The sequence below is a fragment of the Rhinolophus hipposideros genome (assembly GCF_964194185.1).
Source record: "Rhinolophus hipposideros genome assembly, chromosome: X".
NCBI classification, from domain to species: Eukaryota; Metazoa; Chordata; class Mammalia; order Chiroptera; family Rhinolophidae; genus Rhinolophus; species Rhinolophus hipposideros.
The window spans coordinates 45913549-45930685 of NC_138046.1; the positions used below are offsets into that span (position 1 = coordinate 45913549).

The 17137-nt window shown below is 37.5% G+C and overlaps 1 protein-coding gene across 10 annotated transcripts in view; it reads right to left on the bottom strand.

The window, feature by feature from the left end:
* Positions 1 to 17137, bottom strand: part of PAK3 (p21 (RAC1) activated kinase 3) — a 530673-nt gene that overhangs the window by 76990 nt on the left and 436546 nt on the right. For all 10 annotated transcript variants that reach the window (XM_081044041.1, XM_081044039.1, XM_081044038.1 and 7 more), the window contains 2 exons: positions 15923 to 16051; positions 14901 to 15066 (listed from right to left, as the gene is read on the bottom strand). In XM_081044041.1, the coding sequence (XP_080900167.1) occupies positions 14901 to 15066; positions 15923 to 16051 (295 nt within the window). The remainder of the gene's footprint in view (positions 1 to 14900; positions 15067 to 15922; positions 16052 to 17137) is intronic.

Genomic DNA, 17137 nt, shown 5'->3' on the forward strand with positions numbered 1-17137 from the left:
TTGCCATTTGTAAGTCCTCTTCGGAGAAATGTCTCTTCAGGACCTCTGCACATTTTTCAATTGGGTTGTTTTTTTGTTGTTGAGTTTCAGGACTTCCTTGTATATTTTCATTATTAGTCCCTTGTCGAGGGCAATGTTTGCGAAAAACATCTCCCATTAATTTGGTTGACTCTTTATTTTGTCGATGGTTTCTTTTGCTGTGCAGAAACTTGTAAGTTTCATATAGTCCCATTTGTTTATTTTAGATTTTACTTCCATTGCCTTTGGAGTCAAATTCATAAAATGCTCTTTGAACCCAAGGTCCATAAGTTTAGTACCTATGTTTTGTTCAATGCAGTTTATTGTGTCAGGTCTTACGCTTAACTCATTGATCCACTCTGAATTAATTTTGGTACATGGTGACAGATAGCAGTCTAGTTTCATTCTTTTGCACGTGGCTATCCAATTCTCACAGAACCATTTATTGAAGAGGCTATCTTTCCTCCATTGTATGTTTTTAGCTTCTTTGTCAAAAATTGTCTGTCATATTTATGTGGTTTTATTTCTGGGTTCTCAATTCTATTCCATTGATCTATGTGTCTGTTTTTCTGCCAATACGATGCTGTTTTGATTATTGTAGCCCTGTAGTACAAACTAAAGTCAGGCAGTGTGATACCTCCAGCATTGTTCGTTTTCTTAAGATTGCTTTGGCTATTCGGAGTCTTTTGTGGTTAGAAACAAATCTGATGATTTATTGTTGTATTTCTTTTAAAAATGCCATTGGGATTTTGATGGGGATTGCAATAAATCTGTATATTGCTTTGGGTAATATGGCCATTTTAACTATGTTGATTCTTCCAATCCATGAGCATGGAATATCTTTCCATTTCTTGTGTCTTCAATTTCTTTCAAAATTGTCCTATAGTTTTTAGCATATAAATCCTTCACATCCTTGGTTAAGTTTATTCCTAGGTATTTTATTCTTTTTGCTGCAATTGCAAAGGGAATTCTTTTTTATTTCTTTTTCTGAGATTTCATTGTTACTAGATAGAAATGCAATGGACTTTTGTACGTTGATTTTGTAGCCAGCAACTTGACTGTATTCGTTGATTGTTTCTAACAGCTTTTTGGTGGAGTCTTTAGGGTTTTCTACATATAGTATCATGTCATATGCAAGGAGTGATAATTTAACTTCTTCATTCCCAATTTGGATGCCTTTTATTTCTTTCTCTTCCCTGATGGTTCTGGCAAGGACTTCCAACCTATTTTGAAAAGCAGAGGTGCTAGGGGACAGCCCTGTCGTGTTCCTGAACGTAGAGCAAAGGGCTTCAGTTTTTCACCACTAATTATGAGACTAGCTGAGTGCTTGTCATAGATGGCCTTTATTATGTTGAGGTATTTTCTTTCTATACTTATTTTATTAAGTGTTTTAATCATAAATGGATGTTTTATCTTGTCATATGCTTTTTCTGCATCAATTGATATGATCATATGATTTTTGTCCTTTATTGTTTTTTTATGTGATGTATCACATTGATGGATTTGTGGATGTTGAACCATCCTTGTGCCCTGGGGATGAACCCCACTTGGTCATGATGAATAATCTTTTTAATGCATTGTTGTATTCGATTTGCTAAAATTTTGTTTAGGATTGCATCAGTATTCATCAAAGATACAGGTCTGTAGTTTTCTTTTTCTGTGTTGTCCTTACCAGGTTTTGGTGTCAGGGTAATGTTGGCCTCATAAAATGAGTTAGGGAGATAAGGAAAAAACAATGGCGACGTGAGGTGTGCCTCTGTAATGCTCCCCTGGAATTTACAACAAATCAAACAACAATAACTCCACAAAGGACTCCTTGCACAGCAGAAAGGCAAGACGAGAAGCCCCACTACTGAATTCACCTCCAGGTGGGTGAATCGCGTGAGCGAGGGAGGAGGGAGAGGAGAAGTGCAGAGACGGAGCCACGCGGGCGCAGGACGCAGACCTAGCTCAGTGCTCGGAGCCCGCTGCTCCCGGATCTTCCCCAGCTGCGGGAGAGGGAAGGACTCGGACTGCTAGGGCTCCACTTAAAACGGCCCACAGGGCTGAGGGGGCAGCATACAAACGGCTGAAACCAACGCTCCCGGCAGCAAAGACTGAGGGAAGAGGGCTTAAATCCGTGGTTTAAGCCCTCACTGCCGAGCAGAGAACAGAAGCCTTAGGCACAGAGACTAGCAGCCCCCTCCCTACCCTCCCAGAGCTCGGCCCGAACCCACATGCCCGGTGCTAGAAGCGATAAAGTAGCAGTGTCGGATCAAAGGACAGAATATTTGCTGCTCTGAGAACTGTGGACTGCAGACACAGACTCGCAGCTCAACTAGTTCCGGCAAAGGGGAGGGAGCTGTAAAAGCAGGACTGGCTGTGGCAATGGTCGCCGCCATTGCTCTGGGCCACCTCTCACAACTCACCCCGCCCCTGGCCCCACCTATCTGGGCGGATCCCTGCAGGAGTAAACAAACTGCTGAAACATACGGGCCCTGAATCTGGTGAAGAAAAAGCTTTGGAACTTCAAAAGCTCTGCGCATACCTATCAACCTGTTGCAGAAACAACTCCTGTAGATGTCTAGGAAGAGAAATAGTAAATCAGTGATTGCCATGAACAACCAAGGCAACAAGATAGCTCAGAAAGAAAGTGAAATGTCTCCAGAAAAGGAACTTAGAGATATGGACCTTTGTGATTTAAATGACAGAGAATTCAAGATTGCAATTCTGAAAAAACTGAACGAGATGCAAGAAAACACAGAGAGACAGTTTAATGAACTCAGAAACACAATCAAAGAACACCATGAGCATTTTACAAAAGAGATTGAAATTTTGAAAAAGAACCAAATAGAATTTCTGGAGATTAAGAACTCAATAGAAGAAATCAACAATAAAATATCCAGCTTAGGTAGTAGAGTTGACCAGAAGGAGGAAAGAATCAGTGACATCGAAGATAGGAACCTGGAATTTACACAGATGGAAGAAGAAAGAGACTTGAGACTTAAAAGAAATGAAAGAACTCTACAAGAACTTCCTGACTCCATCAGAAAGAGCAATATAAGAATAATGGGCATACCAGAAGGAGAAGAAAGAGGGAAGGGAACAGAGAATATATTCAAACAAATCGTCGATGAAAACTTCCCAAACTTGTGGAAAGAACTGGATCCTCGAATCCAAGAAGAAATAGAACACCTAATTACCTCAATCCCAACAGGCCTTCACCAAGGCACATTGTTTTGAAGCTGTCTAAAATCAATGACAAAGAAAGAATCCTCAAGGCAGCCAGGGAAAAGAGGACGTTAACTTACAAAGGAAAGCCCATTAGATTATCATCAGATTTTTCAGCAGAAACTCTACAAGCTAGGAGGGAATGGAACCAAATATTCAAACTATTGAAAGAGAGAAATCATGAGCCAAGAATAATATATCCAGCAAAGATCTCCTTTAGATATGAAGGAGGAATAAAGACCTTTCCAGACATCCAGAAGCTGAGGGCACTTTCTAATACACGACCTGCACTACAAGAAATACTAAAGGAGGCTATTAGACCACCATCAACAGGGACAACTTGTGTCAACCGAAATATAAAAAGGGCAGTGTAAATGCCTGAAATGGAATATGGGAATAGAGAAAATAAGCGTACTGAAGAAACTGGAATACTCTAAATATCAAACTTTCTTTTACATAAACTCAAGTGTAATCACTCAAAAAACATCCAAATCTGAAATGTATACTGTAATAAAATAAGAAACAGAGGGAAACATCATAGAATACCACCACACAGAAATAGCAGACAACAACAAAAAGGAAAAGAAACAATGGAGACACAGCCTTACCAGAAAACTAAAGACAGAATGACAGGAAATCCTCACATATCAATAATCACCCTAAATGTAAATGGACTGAATTCACCAATAAAGAGACACAGAGTAGCAGATTGGATCAAAAAACTAAACCCAACCATATGCTGTCTACAAGAGACACATCTCAGCTACAAGGACAAGCATAGACTCAAAGAGAAAGGGTGGAAATTGACACTCCAAGCAAATGGTACCCAGAGAAAATCAGGTGTAGCCATAATGATTTCCGATGAAACAGACTTCAGGGTGAAAAAGATAACAAGAGACAAAGATGGACATTTCATAATGGTAAAGGGGACTATACAACAAGAAGACTTAACAGTCATCAATATTTATGCCCCCAATCAGGGAGCACCGAAATATACCAAGCAACTACTAACAGAACTAAAGGGAGAAATTCACCAAAACACAATTATACTAGGGGACTTAAATACATCATTGACAGCTATGTATACATCATCCAAAAAGAAAATAAATAACGAAATAACTGCCCTAAATTACATATTAGATGAAACTCACATAATTGACATATATAGAGCACTTCATCCTAAAACATCAGACTATACATTCTTTTCTAGTGTACATGGAACATTCTCAAGGATAGACCATATATTGGGACACAAAATCAGCCTCAGCAAATTTAAGAAGATTGAAATCATACCAAGCATATTCTCTGATCACAAAGCTTTGAAATTGGATATCAACTGTAAAAAGAAAGCAGGAAAAAACACAAATACATGGAGATTAAACAACATACTTTTAAAGAACGACTGGGTTAAAGAAGAAATTAGAGGAGAGCTCAAAAGATACATAGAAACAAATGACAATGAAAATACATCCTAACAAAATTATTGGGATGCCGCGAAAGCAGTTTTAAGAGGGAAATTTATATCATTACAGGCCTTTCTCAAGAAACAAAAAAAATCCCAAATAAATAACCTCATGTTACACCTTAAAAAAGTAGAAAAAGAAGAACAAGTGTAACCCAAGGTCAGCAGAAGAAAGGAGATAACAAAAATCAGAGTAGAACTAAACGAAATAGAGAACAAAAAGACAATAGAAAAAATTAATGTGACAAAGAGTTGGTTCTTTGAAAAGATTAACAAAATCAACAAACACTTGGGTAGACTCACTAAGATAAAAAGAGAGAAGACACTAATAAACAAAATCAGAAATGAAAAAGGGGAAGTTATCACGGACACCACAGAAATACAAAGGATTATCCAAGAATACTATGAAGGACTATATGCCAGCAAATTTAATAACTTAGAAGAAATGGACAAGTTCTTAGAAACATATAGCCTTCCAAGGCTGAATCATGAAGAACTGGAAAATCTTAACAGGCCGATCACCAGTAACAAAATTGAATCAGTGATCAAAAACCTTCCCAAAATCAAAAGTCCTGGACCAGATGGCTTCACCAGTGATTTCTACCAAACCTTCAAAGAGGATCTCATACCAATCCTGCTCAAACTCTTCCAAAAAATTGAAGAAGAGTCAGTACTTCCCAACTCATTTTATGAGGCCAACATTACCCTGATACGGAAACATGGTAAGGACAACACAAAAAATGAAAACTCCAGACCTATATCTCTGATGAATACAGATGCTAAAATCCTAAACAAAATTCTAGCAAATCGAATACAACAATGCATTAAAAAGATTATTCATCACGACCAAGTGGGGTTCATCCCCGGGGCACAAGGATGGTTCAACATTCGCAAATCCATCAATGTGATACATCACATAAACAAAATAAAGGACAAAAATCATATGATTCTATCAATTGATGCAGAAAAAGCATTTGATAAGATACAACATCCATTTATGATTAAAACACCGACTAAAATTGGTATAGAAGGAAAATACCTCAACATAATAAAGGCCATATACGACAAGCCCTCAGCTAATCTCATAATTAATGGTGAAAAGCTGAAGCCCTTTGCTCTACGTTCAGGAACACGACAAGGTTGTCCCCTATCACCTCTGCTTTTCAACATAGTGGTGGAAGTCCTCACCAGAGCTATCAGGCAAGGGAAAGAAATAAAAGGCATCCAAATTTGGAATGAAGAAGTTAAATTGTCACTCTTTGCAGATGACATGATGCTATATATAGAAAACCCTAAAGACTCCACCAAAAAGCTATTAGAAACAATGAATACAGTAAAGTTGCCGGGTACAAAATCAACGTATAAATGTCCATTGCTTTCCTATATACCAACAGTGAAATCTCAGAAAAAGAGATAGAAAAAACAATTCCTTTTGCAATTGCAGCAAAAAGAATAAAATACCTAGGAATAAACTTAACCAAGGATGTGAAGGATTTATATGCTGAAAACAATAAGACATTTTTGAAAGAAATTGAAGAAGACACAAAGAAATGGAAAGACATTCCGTGCTCATGGATTGGAAGAATCAACATAGTTAAAATGGCCGTATTACCCAAAGCCATATACAGATTTAATGCAATCCCCATTAAAATCCCAATGGCATTTTTTAAAGAAATAGAACAAAAAATCATCAGATTTGTTTGGAACCACAAAAGACCCCGAATAGCCAAAGCAATATTTAAAAAAAAAGGAACAATACTGGAGGTATCACACTCCCTGACTTCTGCTTGTACTACAGGGCTACAATAATCAAAACAGCTTGGTATTGGCAGAAAAACAGACACATAGACCAATGGAATAGAATTGAGAACCCAGAAATAAAACCACATAAATATGGACAGATAATTTTTGACAAAGAAGCTAAAAACAGACAATGGAGGAAAGACAGCCTCTTCAATAAATGGTGCTGGCAGAGTTGGATAGCTACGTGCAAAAGAATGAAACTGGACTGCTATCTGTCTCCATGTACCAAAATTAATTCAAAATAGATCAAAGACTTAAGAATCAGACCTGACACAGTAAACTGCATTGAAGAAAACATAGGTACTAAACTTATGGACCTTGGGTTCAAAGAGCATTTTATGAATTTGACTCCAAAGGCAATGTAAGTAAAAACTAAAATAAACGAATGGGAGTATATGAAACTGAAAAGTTTCTGCACAGCAAAAGAAACTATTGACAAAATAATGAGGCAACCAACTGAATGGGAGAAGATTTTCGCAAACAGTTCCTCGGACAAGGGGTAATATCCAAAATATACAAGGAACTCATGAAACTCAACAACAAAAAAACAAACAACCCAATTGAAAAATGGACAGAGGACCTGAAGAGACATTTCTCCAAAGAGGATATACAAATGGCAAATAGACATATGAAAAAATGCTCAATATCGTTAGTCATCAGAGAAATGCAAATGAAAACCACAATGAGATATCACCTCACCCCAGTCAGAATGGCTTTCATCAACAAAACAAATAGTAACAAGTGTTGGGGAGGCTGTGGAGAAAAAGGAACTCTCATACACTGTTGGTGGGAATGCAGACTGGTGCAGCCGCTATGGAAGGCAGTGTGGAGGTTTCTCAAAAAATTAATAATAGAATTACCATAGGACACAGCAATCGCTCTCCTGGGTATATACCCCAAAAATATAAAAGCATTTCTCTATAGAGACACGTGTACTCCAATGTTCATTGCAGCTTTGTTTACGGTGGCCAAGACATGGAAACAACCAAAATGTCCTTCGATAGATGAATGGATAAAGAAGTTGTGGTACATATACACAATGGAATACTATTCGGCGATAAGGAAAGATTATATAGGAGCATTTGTGACAACATGGATGGATCTTGAGAGTATAATGCTAAGTGAAATAAGTCAGACAGAAAAAGCAGAAAACCCTATGATTTCACTGATATGTGGTATATAAACCAAAAAGAACAAGACAAACAAATGAGAAAGTAAAACTGATAGACACAGACAATAATTTAGTGGTTACCAGAGGGTAAGGGGGTGGGGGGTGGGTGATGAGGGTAAAGGGGATCAAATATATGGTGATGGAAGGAGAACTGACTCTGGGTGGTGAACACACAATGGGATTTATAGACAATGTAATACAGAATTGTACACATGAAAAATATGTAAATTTACTAACAATTGTCACCCCAATAAATTTAATAAAAAAAATGAGTTAGGGAGTACAGTCTCTTCTTCAATTATTTGGAAGAGTTTAAGCAGGATTGGTATTAGATCCTGTTTGAAGGTTTGTTAGAATTCACTAGTGAAGCCATCTGGTCCCGGGCTTTTGCTTTTGGGAAGGTTTTGGATGACTGATTCAATTTCTTTACTGGTGGTCGGTCTGTTTAGATTTTCCAGTTCTTCATGGTTCAGCCTTGGAAGGCTATATGTTTCTAAGAACTTGTCCATTTTTTCTAGTTTATTGAATTTGGTGGCATAGAGTCCTTCATAGTATTCTTGCATGATCCTATGTATTTCTGTGATAACTTCCCCTTTTTCAATTCTGATTTTGTTAATTAGTGTCTTCTCTCTTTTTATCTTAGTGAGTCTAGCCAAGGGTTTGTCGATTTAATAATTTTTTCAAAGAACCAGCTCTTTGTCACATTAATTTTTTCTACTGTCTTTTTGTTGTCTATATTTTTGAGCTCTGCTCTGATTTTTGTTATTTCCTTTCTTCTGCTGACATTGGGTTTCACTTGTTCTTCTTTTTCTAGTTCTTTAAGGTGTACCATGAGGTTATTTATTTGGGATTTTTCTTGTTTCTTCAGATAGGCCTGTAAAGATGTAAATTTCTCTCTTAAAACTGCTTTTGCTGCATTCCAAAAATTTTGGTAGGATGTATTTCATTGTCATTTGTTTCTATGTATCTTTTGATCTCTCCTCTAATTTCTTCTTTGACCCAGTCGTTCTTTAAAAGTATGTTGTTTAATCTCCATGTATTTGTGTTTTTTCATGCTTTCTTTCGCAGTTGATATCCAATTTCAAAGTCTTGTGATCAGAGAATATGCTTGGTATGATTTCCATCTTCTTAAATTTGCTGAGGCTGATTTTATGTTCCAATATATGGTCTATCCTTGAGAATGTTCCAAGTACACTAGAAAAGAATGTATACTCTGATGTTTTAGGCTGAAGTGCTCTATGTATGTCAATGATGTCCATGTCATATAATGTGTCATTTAGGCCTGCTATTTCATTATTTATTTTCTGTTTGGATGATCTATCCATAGCTGTCAATGATGTAGTTAAGTCCCCCAGTATATTTGTGTTTTGCTCAATTTCTGCCTTTACTTCTGTTAGTAGTTGCTTGGTATATTTTGGTGCTCCCTGATTGGGGACAAAATTATTGATGACTGTTAAGTCTTCTTGTTGTATTGTCCTCTTTACCATGATGATATGTCCATCTTTGTCTGTTTTTATCTTTTTCACCCTGAAGTCTCTTTCATCTGATATCATTACGGCTACACCTGATTTTCTCTGGGAATCATTTGCTTGGAGTGTCAATTTCCAACCTTTCATTTTGAGTCTATGCTTGTCCTTGTTGCTGAGATGTGTCTCTTGGAGACAGCATATGGTTGGGTTTAGTTTTTTTATTCAATCTGTTACTGTGTGCCTTTTTATTGGTGAGTTCAGTCCATTTACATTTAGGGTGATTTTTGATATGTTAAGATTTCCTGTCATTCTATCTTTAGTTTTCTGGCAAGGCTGTGTCTCCATTGTTTCTTTGCATTTTTGTTGTTGTCTATTATTTCTGTGTGGTGGTATTCTATGATGTTTCCCTCTGTATCTTCTTTTATTACAGTATATATTTCAGTTCTGGATTTTCTTTGAGTGGTTCCCCTTAAGATTATGTAAAAGAAAGTTTGATATTTAGAGTATTCCATTTTCTTTAGCACGCTTACTTTCTCCATTCCCATATTCCCTTCAGGCCTTTACTCTCCCACTTTTTATGTTGCCACAAATTGTCCCTGTTGATGGTGGTCTAATAGCCTCCTTTAGTAATTCTTGTAGTGCAGGTCGTGTATTAGAAAGTTCCCTCAGCTTCTGTATGTCTGAAAAGGTTTTCATTCCACTTTCATATCTAAAGGATATCTTAAAAAATAAAAAAAAATAAAGGATATCTTTGCTGGATATGTTATTTGGCACTTATTATTTCTCTCTTTCAGTAGTTTGAATATTTGGTTGCACTCCCTCTTGGCTTGTAGAGTTTCTGCTGAAAAATCTGATGATAATCTAATGGGCTTTCCTCTGTAGATTACCGTCTGCTTTTCCCTGGCTGCCTTTAGGATTCTTTATTTGTCGTTGATTTTAGACAGCTTCAATACAATGTGCCTTGGAGAAAGCCTGTTGGGATTGAGGTAATTCGGTGTTCTATTTGCTTCTTGGATTCAAGGATCCAATTCTGTCCACAAGTTTGGGAAGTTCTTATCAACAATTTGTTTGAATATATTCTCTGTTCCTTTTTCTCTTTCTTCTTTTCTGGTATGCCTATTATTCTTATATTACTCTTTCTGATGGAGTTGAAAGTTCCTGTAGAGGTCTTTCATTTCTTTTTAGTCTCAAGTTTCTTTCTTCTTTCATCTGTGTATTTTCCAGGTTTCTATCTTCCATGTCACTGATTCTTTCCTCCATCTGGTCAACTCTACTACCTAAGCTGGTTATTTCATTCTTAATTTCTTCTATGTAGTTCTTAATCTCCAGAAATTCTATTTGGTTCTTTTTTTAAAATTTCAATCTCTTTCGTAAAATGCTCATGTTGTTCTTTGATTGTGTTTCTGAGTTCATTAACTTGCCTTTCTGTGTTTTCTTGCCTCTCATTAAGTTTTTTCAGAATTGCAATCTTGAATTCCTTGTCATTTAAGTCACATTTTTCCAGATATTTAAGTTCCTTTTCTGGAGACTTTTCACTTTCTTTCTGAGCTGTCTTGCTGCCTTGGTTATTCACGGCAATTACTGATTTATTATTTCTCTTCCTAGACATCTACAGAAGTGGCTTCTGCATCAGGTTGATAGGAAGAGGTCTTCTTTTATTTGCCAATACTTGATAGAATGTTTCATTTTCTCTCCGACTGCAGCCTTTTCTTTCCTCTCTCACACAGTAGTACTATGTTTACTTTGCACCATTCCAGCTTCTCACACAGTGGGTGGATTCCCTGGGAAACGTGCTTCTCCTCCGTTAACAGTTCGCCTGGGTCATAAGGTGCCATGTCCCTGTGGGGATGCCAAGAGCTTTTGAAGTTCCAAAACTGTTTCTGCAGCAGATTCAGAGCCTGTATGTTTCAGCAGTTCTGTTTACTCCTGTAGGGATGATCCCAGATAGGTGGGGCCAGGGGCGAGGTGAGTTGTGAGAGGTGTCCCAGAGCAATGGAGGCGACCACCACCACAGCCAGTCCCGCTTCCACAGCTGCCTCCTATTTGCTGGAACGAGTTGTGTTGCGAATCTGTGTCTGTGGTCCACAGTTCTCAGAACAGCAAATATTGTGTTCTTTTGATCTGATACTGCTACTGTTCTGCTTCTAGCACCAGGCATGAAGCACTAGGTTGAGTCGGGGTGAGCTCTGGGAAGGTAGAGAGGGGTTGGCTACTCTCAGTTGCCAAGGCTTCTGTTCTCTGCTCGGCAGTGCGGGCTTAAATCACTGTTTTCAGCCTTCTTCCCTCAGTCTTTTCTCTGAGGTCTCTGCAGTGAGCGTTGGGTTCAGCCTAGTTATATGCTGCCCCTCCAGCCCTGTAGGTCACATGCGGAGCCCTAGCTGTCTGAGTTCTTCCTTCTCCCGCAGCTGTGATTTTTCTGGGATGCAGGGAGCTCCGAGCACTAAGCTAGGTCTGTGTCCTGTGCCTGCATGGCTCCGTCTCCGCACTTCTCCCTTCCCTCCTCCCCTGCTCTTGCGATTCACCCACATTTAGTGAATTCAGTAGTGGGCCTCTTCGTCTTGCCTATCTGCTGTGCAGGAAGTCTTTTGTGGAGTTATGTTGTTCGATTAGTTGTAAATTCCAGGGGAGCTTTACAGAGGCTCACCTCATGCCGCCATTTTGATGATGTCCTCATAATAATTTTATATTGCTATTTATTGTTCTAGGTGTGTTAACATACTTTATACCTCGTTTCCTTCTCCCAAAATCCATATTATATTGGTAATGTTATTATCTCAATTTTTTCAGATTAAGAAACTGAGGCTCTGATTTGAATCACCTACCTAAGGACACAGAGCTAGTCTTGGTCTGTAATGCAGACTCAGTTATGATTTATTTCAAAGCCTGTCCCATTGTATTATCTTATTAAGGCTTTCTACTCACGTAATAAAATAGTTACTACCATTTACGGAGCAGTTATTTTGTACCAGGTACTGTTGCTGAGGTTTTTACATTCATTATTCTCGTTTAATTATCATAATGCTATGATTTTGGTACTATTATTATCCCCATTTTTTACGTGAGGAAAAAGAGGTCCGTAAATGTTAAATAAGTTGCCCAAAGTAGATAGGTGGTAGCCATGGGTTTGTAATTTGAACCTGGGACTGTCTGACTCGAGTACCTGTCTTTTTATCCATTGGTACAGCTACGTAAAATCCATCCTGTAGACAGAGTACCAATATGTAGTTATGATTCATATCACCATTTGACAGATAAGAAACTGAGGCTGAGAGTGGTTAAATAACTTGTCAAATGTTACATATTAAGTGAGTGTCAGACAGAGGGCATAGAGAGGCTGCTGGTGGAGTAGAAACAGGAAAGATTGACTTTGCAGTATAGGTCAGCCTGGATCTGATACATAAGAAGCACTTCCCATTTCTCTGTAGGTTCTCCCTGCCAAGGTCTTGTAAGTACCTGTAACTATAGGTGGTCCACTGGCTTGACAGAAAAAGATTCTATGCCCAAGCACTCTCCAACAGAGAAGAAAACATTTAATTCTTTTTTTTTGACAACATTTAATTCTTAATTTAAAATATAATCAAAGGTAGTTTTTTACTCTCCATCATGTTGCTCAATGCAGGACAGAGTAAACACAAATTATAGAGACCACATCTCCAGTATCATTGCAGTTTGCAAGGAAAGCAAGATTTTGACCCGAGAATATAATGCTTGGTTCTCTGTCACTAAACTTAAGAAAGCTATAAATGCATTTTAATTATAATAAATCTATTGAGATTTGAAACAGATACCACATAACTGTCAATTTTACTAAAGCGAGATTGTTAGATTTAGAAAATCTAATATCATCTCACAGGTCATGTCTATATGTCCAAAATGTAGGGAAGAAAGTTGAGGCAATTGTCTGAATAACTAAACAGAAATTAGCCAGGCAATTCCTTTCACGTTTTCCTTCCTTTTCCCACATATAGACAGTTGGGATATGCATATTCAAAGAGGATAATGGAATACTGTAAGTTCAAAGACAAACAGTTCTGAGTTCAAACCCTGGCTCTGCCACTCATTAGTTTGGCAACCTGGTCACTTTAGCTTTTTCAGGCTTACTTTCACTGATCTGTAAAATGAGGCTATTAAAATCTACCAGAAGGAATTATTATGAAAATTAAACCTGATAATGTATGAAAAGTGGCCAGCACAGAAAGTGCTCAATAAATGGGAAACGTTACTGTTGTTATTACATCAAATAGTTGGTATTAGAACTAGAGGCATATTTAATCATGCACAGTAAATTCGGTTGGTTAAAGTCCAGCAATTTGTTGGTCGCACTCAGTGATAGCTGCAACCCGAACCTTTCCCTTCCCAAATATCTCTAGCGTGGAATGTCTCAACCTCAGCACTCTTGACATTTGTGGCTGAATAATTCTTTGTTGTGGAGGGGAAACGAGTAGGGGTTGTTGTTTACATTATAGAGTATTTAGAACCATCCCTAATCTATCCCACTAGATGCCAGTAGCACTCCATGTGTCCTGGCAATAAGCATATCTGTAGATTTTGCCAAATGTCCCCCCAGAAGACAAAATGGCCTTATGACAACTTCTGCAGTCTTCCTGTGCTCTATAGCCTGCCCAAACTGTTCTTTTTCTTTTCTGAGATGAAAAAAAAAAATATATATATATATATATATTCATGATATAATATGGCTTTGTGTTCTCTAATTGTATCACACTATTAAATCTTATCTTCCAAATAAAATTGTAAGTTTCTTGATGGCAAGAAATTGTTTTTCTATTGTTTCATCCAAAGATTGTGGCATAAAACAGACAAATAGGAACCCAGGAAAGATATATTTACTTGCTTATTTTATCATCCATTTTGCACGAAGCATTTGTTAAATGTTATGTACCAGGCACTTTATTAGAGCTGCACATGCAGGAAAAGAAGACAGATCAGTGTGTTGTGGTATTTGCTGCCATAAAAGTAGCAAATAAGAGGGGTACTTACCTCAGACTGGGAAAGAGAAGGAAGGCTTTCCTGAGAAGGCAAAGTTTGAGCTGAGTTTTGAAGGATGAGTAGGTGTTAGTCAGATTGGGAGCACTGATTTTGGACAACTAGCAATTTGTTAGATGCTTTTGTACTATGAGTTTAATGAATACATTTCACAGACCTTTGGCTCTTCAGCAGAAAATGTATTTTTTTAAAATCTCTGTGGCCCAGAAAGCTAATTAGAAGAAGAATGTTTTGCAAAACTGGTGTGCTTATGCACAAGCATGTACACTCTAATGACACTATGGGAAGGAGGCTGCTAGCATTTGCTGGCCTGGCCTTCTCTCCCTGTAGAAATACTCCTAAATTAAGGGAAAAGGGTACATTATTGTGGTCGCCAGTTTAGATTGACTGTGCTGTGCTTTGTTTGACTTTATCTATCATGATTGATCAGTTGGGGGCCTTTTGAGTATGATTATAAGATGTGTCATCAGACAATTTTATTCCTTTTGGGAGTGTAACCTTAAAGTAAAAAGTGCTTAGTTCATTTTGTCAAATATTCAGTTTAATTGATTTTTTTTCAAGTGAAAATATTTAGTTTCTGTCAATTTAGGAGAGCAAGGGAAGGGAGTGATCTGGAATACACCGTGAGTCTCAAGCTTTACATCTCATGACTTCAGGGAGCCTGGAGTCCATGGAAGCAGGTTCAAACTTCTAAAGGATCAATTCTCATTCTACTTTATTAGAAACCATTCTATAAAGAAAGTATCAATGGCAAAAAACTCACTTAGCTTCTCTAGGATCTCCTCATCTGTCATCTTGGATTTTTTCCTTTGCCGATCTGTGTTTCTATACAAAGTATTGGAATTGGCGTTCTCAGCAGAAGGCGGTGTGACCTCTTTATTTGTTGCTGCTGGTGAAGCAAAGGATTCAACCACAGAACGGGTATAGATCTTCAAGACAAGAAAAATAAGTTCTACAATTAAAACAGCAAGCCAATGAAAATGTATGAAGTCAAGACACTGTTAAATCAATGAGATTTTTAACACAAATTTTTAACACAAATTTTTAAAGCAATTTCAGGTTCACAGCAAAATTGAGGGGAAAGCACAGAGATTTTCCATAAACCCTCTGCCCCCACACATGCATAGTTTCACCCGTGATCAACATCCCCTCAACACAGTGGTAAATTTGTTACAATTGATGAACCTACACTGATACATCATAATCACCCAAAGTGCATAGTTTACAAACGGTTCATTCTTAGTGTTGTACAGTCTATGGGTATGGGTTTGGACAAATGTACAATTACATGTATCCATCATTATGGTATCATACAGAGTATTTTCATTGCCCTAAAAATCCTCTATGTTCTGCATATTCATCCCTCCTCCTATCCTGCCCCCCAACACTCAATGGATTTTTAAAGACAAGTCATTTCTATTAAAAAAATAACTTTAAGTTGCTTCAAGTAAACTGTCCTTGAAAGCTCTCAGGATCTACTCCTTTAAGACCCTCATACATGCTGTGCTAATTCTGGTACTGGTACCTCTGCTTATGCAAGTCTTCCTACCTGATTCACATGGATTTCCTTCTCTATCTTAACCTCTGCAGCAGTTTTATAACTTAGCATTTACGTGTATATCGTTTGGTATTATTCTCTAATTGTCATGTGCTAATCTTATATCCTCAAGTTCTGGTAACATAGTAGATGCTCAGTAGGTACTAGTTGATTAACTGGATTCTGACTCTATGACTGTTCCAAACGACATTGTTTGAATCATTTGGAAATAGTCACTTGTGACTTACTGATTTTGTATGCTCTGGTCTTGGTGCAATAACTGGTGGGGGTTCATTGTCATCTTCTTCTTCCTCTTCTTCATCTTCTTCTTCAGACACAGGAGGAGCTAAAGGAGGTTCTGAGGCTGTTTTTGTACTCTTAGGACAAAAACAAAGTTAAAAGACAAAGTATTAACTCCTCATTGTTTTCCTTCAGAATCAAGACAAGGGAAATGAAATATTTACACATGTTGGGATAGGAGGGAACTGCATCTTTTACAAGAAGCAGAACTATCTATAAGTTGGTGACCAGGATCTGTCCACATTCGAAGATAAATTCAGGTAATGGTATAAACAGCATGAAATTTAAAAAGTATATATATTTTTATTTTCCATTGAGCTAGAAAACAGTGAGCTATTCATTTACTATTTTAAAGTTCAAAGTTTTTGAAATCGATGAACATATATTTTAAAAATCAAATTAATCACTATTAAAGCTTTGAATTTATATTGGGAAGATTGTAATGACAACTGACAGGTTGTCAACCAGAAAAGGGCTATTTTGCATCTAAAGATCAGAGCATGCATATGGATATAGTATTAATACAGCTCTGCAAATACTCACTAAGTACAAGCAAGCCCATAAATGTTTCTTCCCTGTTCAGCATCCTGGAAAGAAGCACTCACAGAATAACAGACATGAAGATCAAAGAATGCCCATCTACATCAATAATTATTCAATCTTAACCAACAGGTAAATGGTGATTTGCAATGTTAAAAAATGCAATTAGAGTAGCATCAAAAATAACAACAGCAACCATACTATCTATGGTGAGTTCTTGACCATCAAGTTAATACAGGGGTAAAAGTTACTAAAGCTGGATTTTGAAAGAACTGTGGCCATGGTTCTCAAACTGGGGACCCCAAATCAGCATCATTAGCATTTTGAAAGAACTTGTCAGAAATGCAAATTCTCAAGCTCTGTCCAGATCTATGAATCAGAAACTCTGGGAGTGGGGCTTTACAATATGTATTATAACAAGCCTTCCAGATGATCCTGATACAGACTCAAGTTTAAAAACAACTGAACCATGCTATAGATCTGTGCTGTTCAATATGGCAGCCACTAGCCATACATGGCTATTGAACACTTATGATTGGGTAGTCTGAATTAAGGTGGGTTGTAAGTGCAAAATGCATACCAGATATTAAATATGCCATATGAATAAAATTGTAAAATATTTT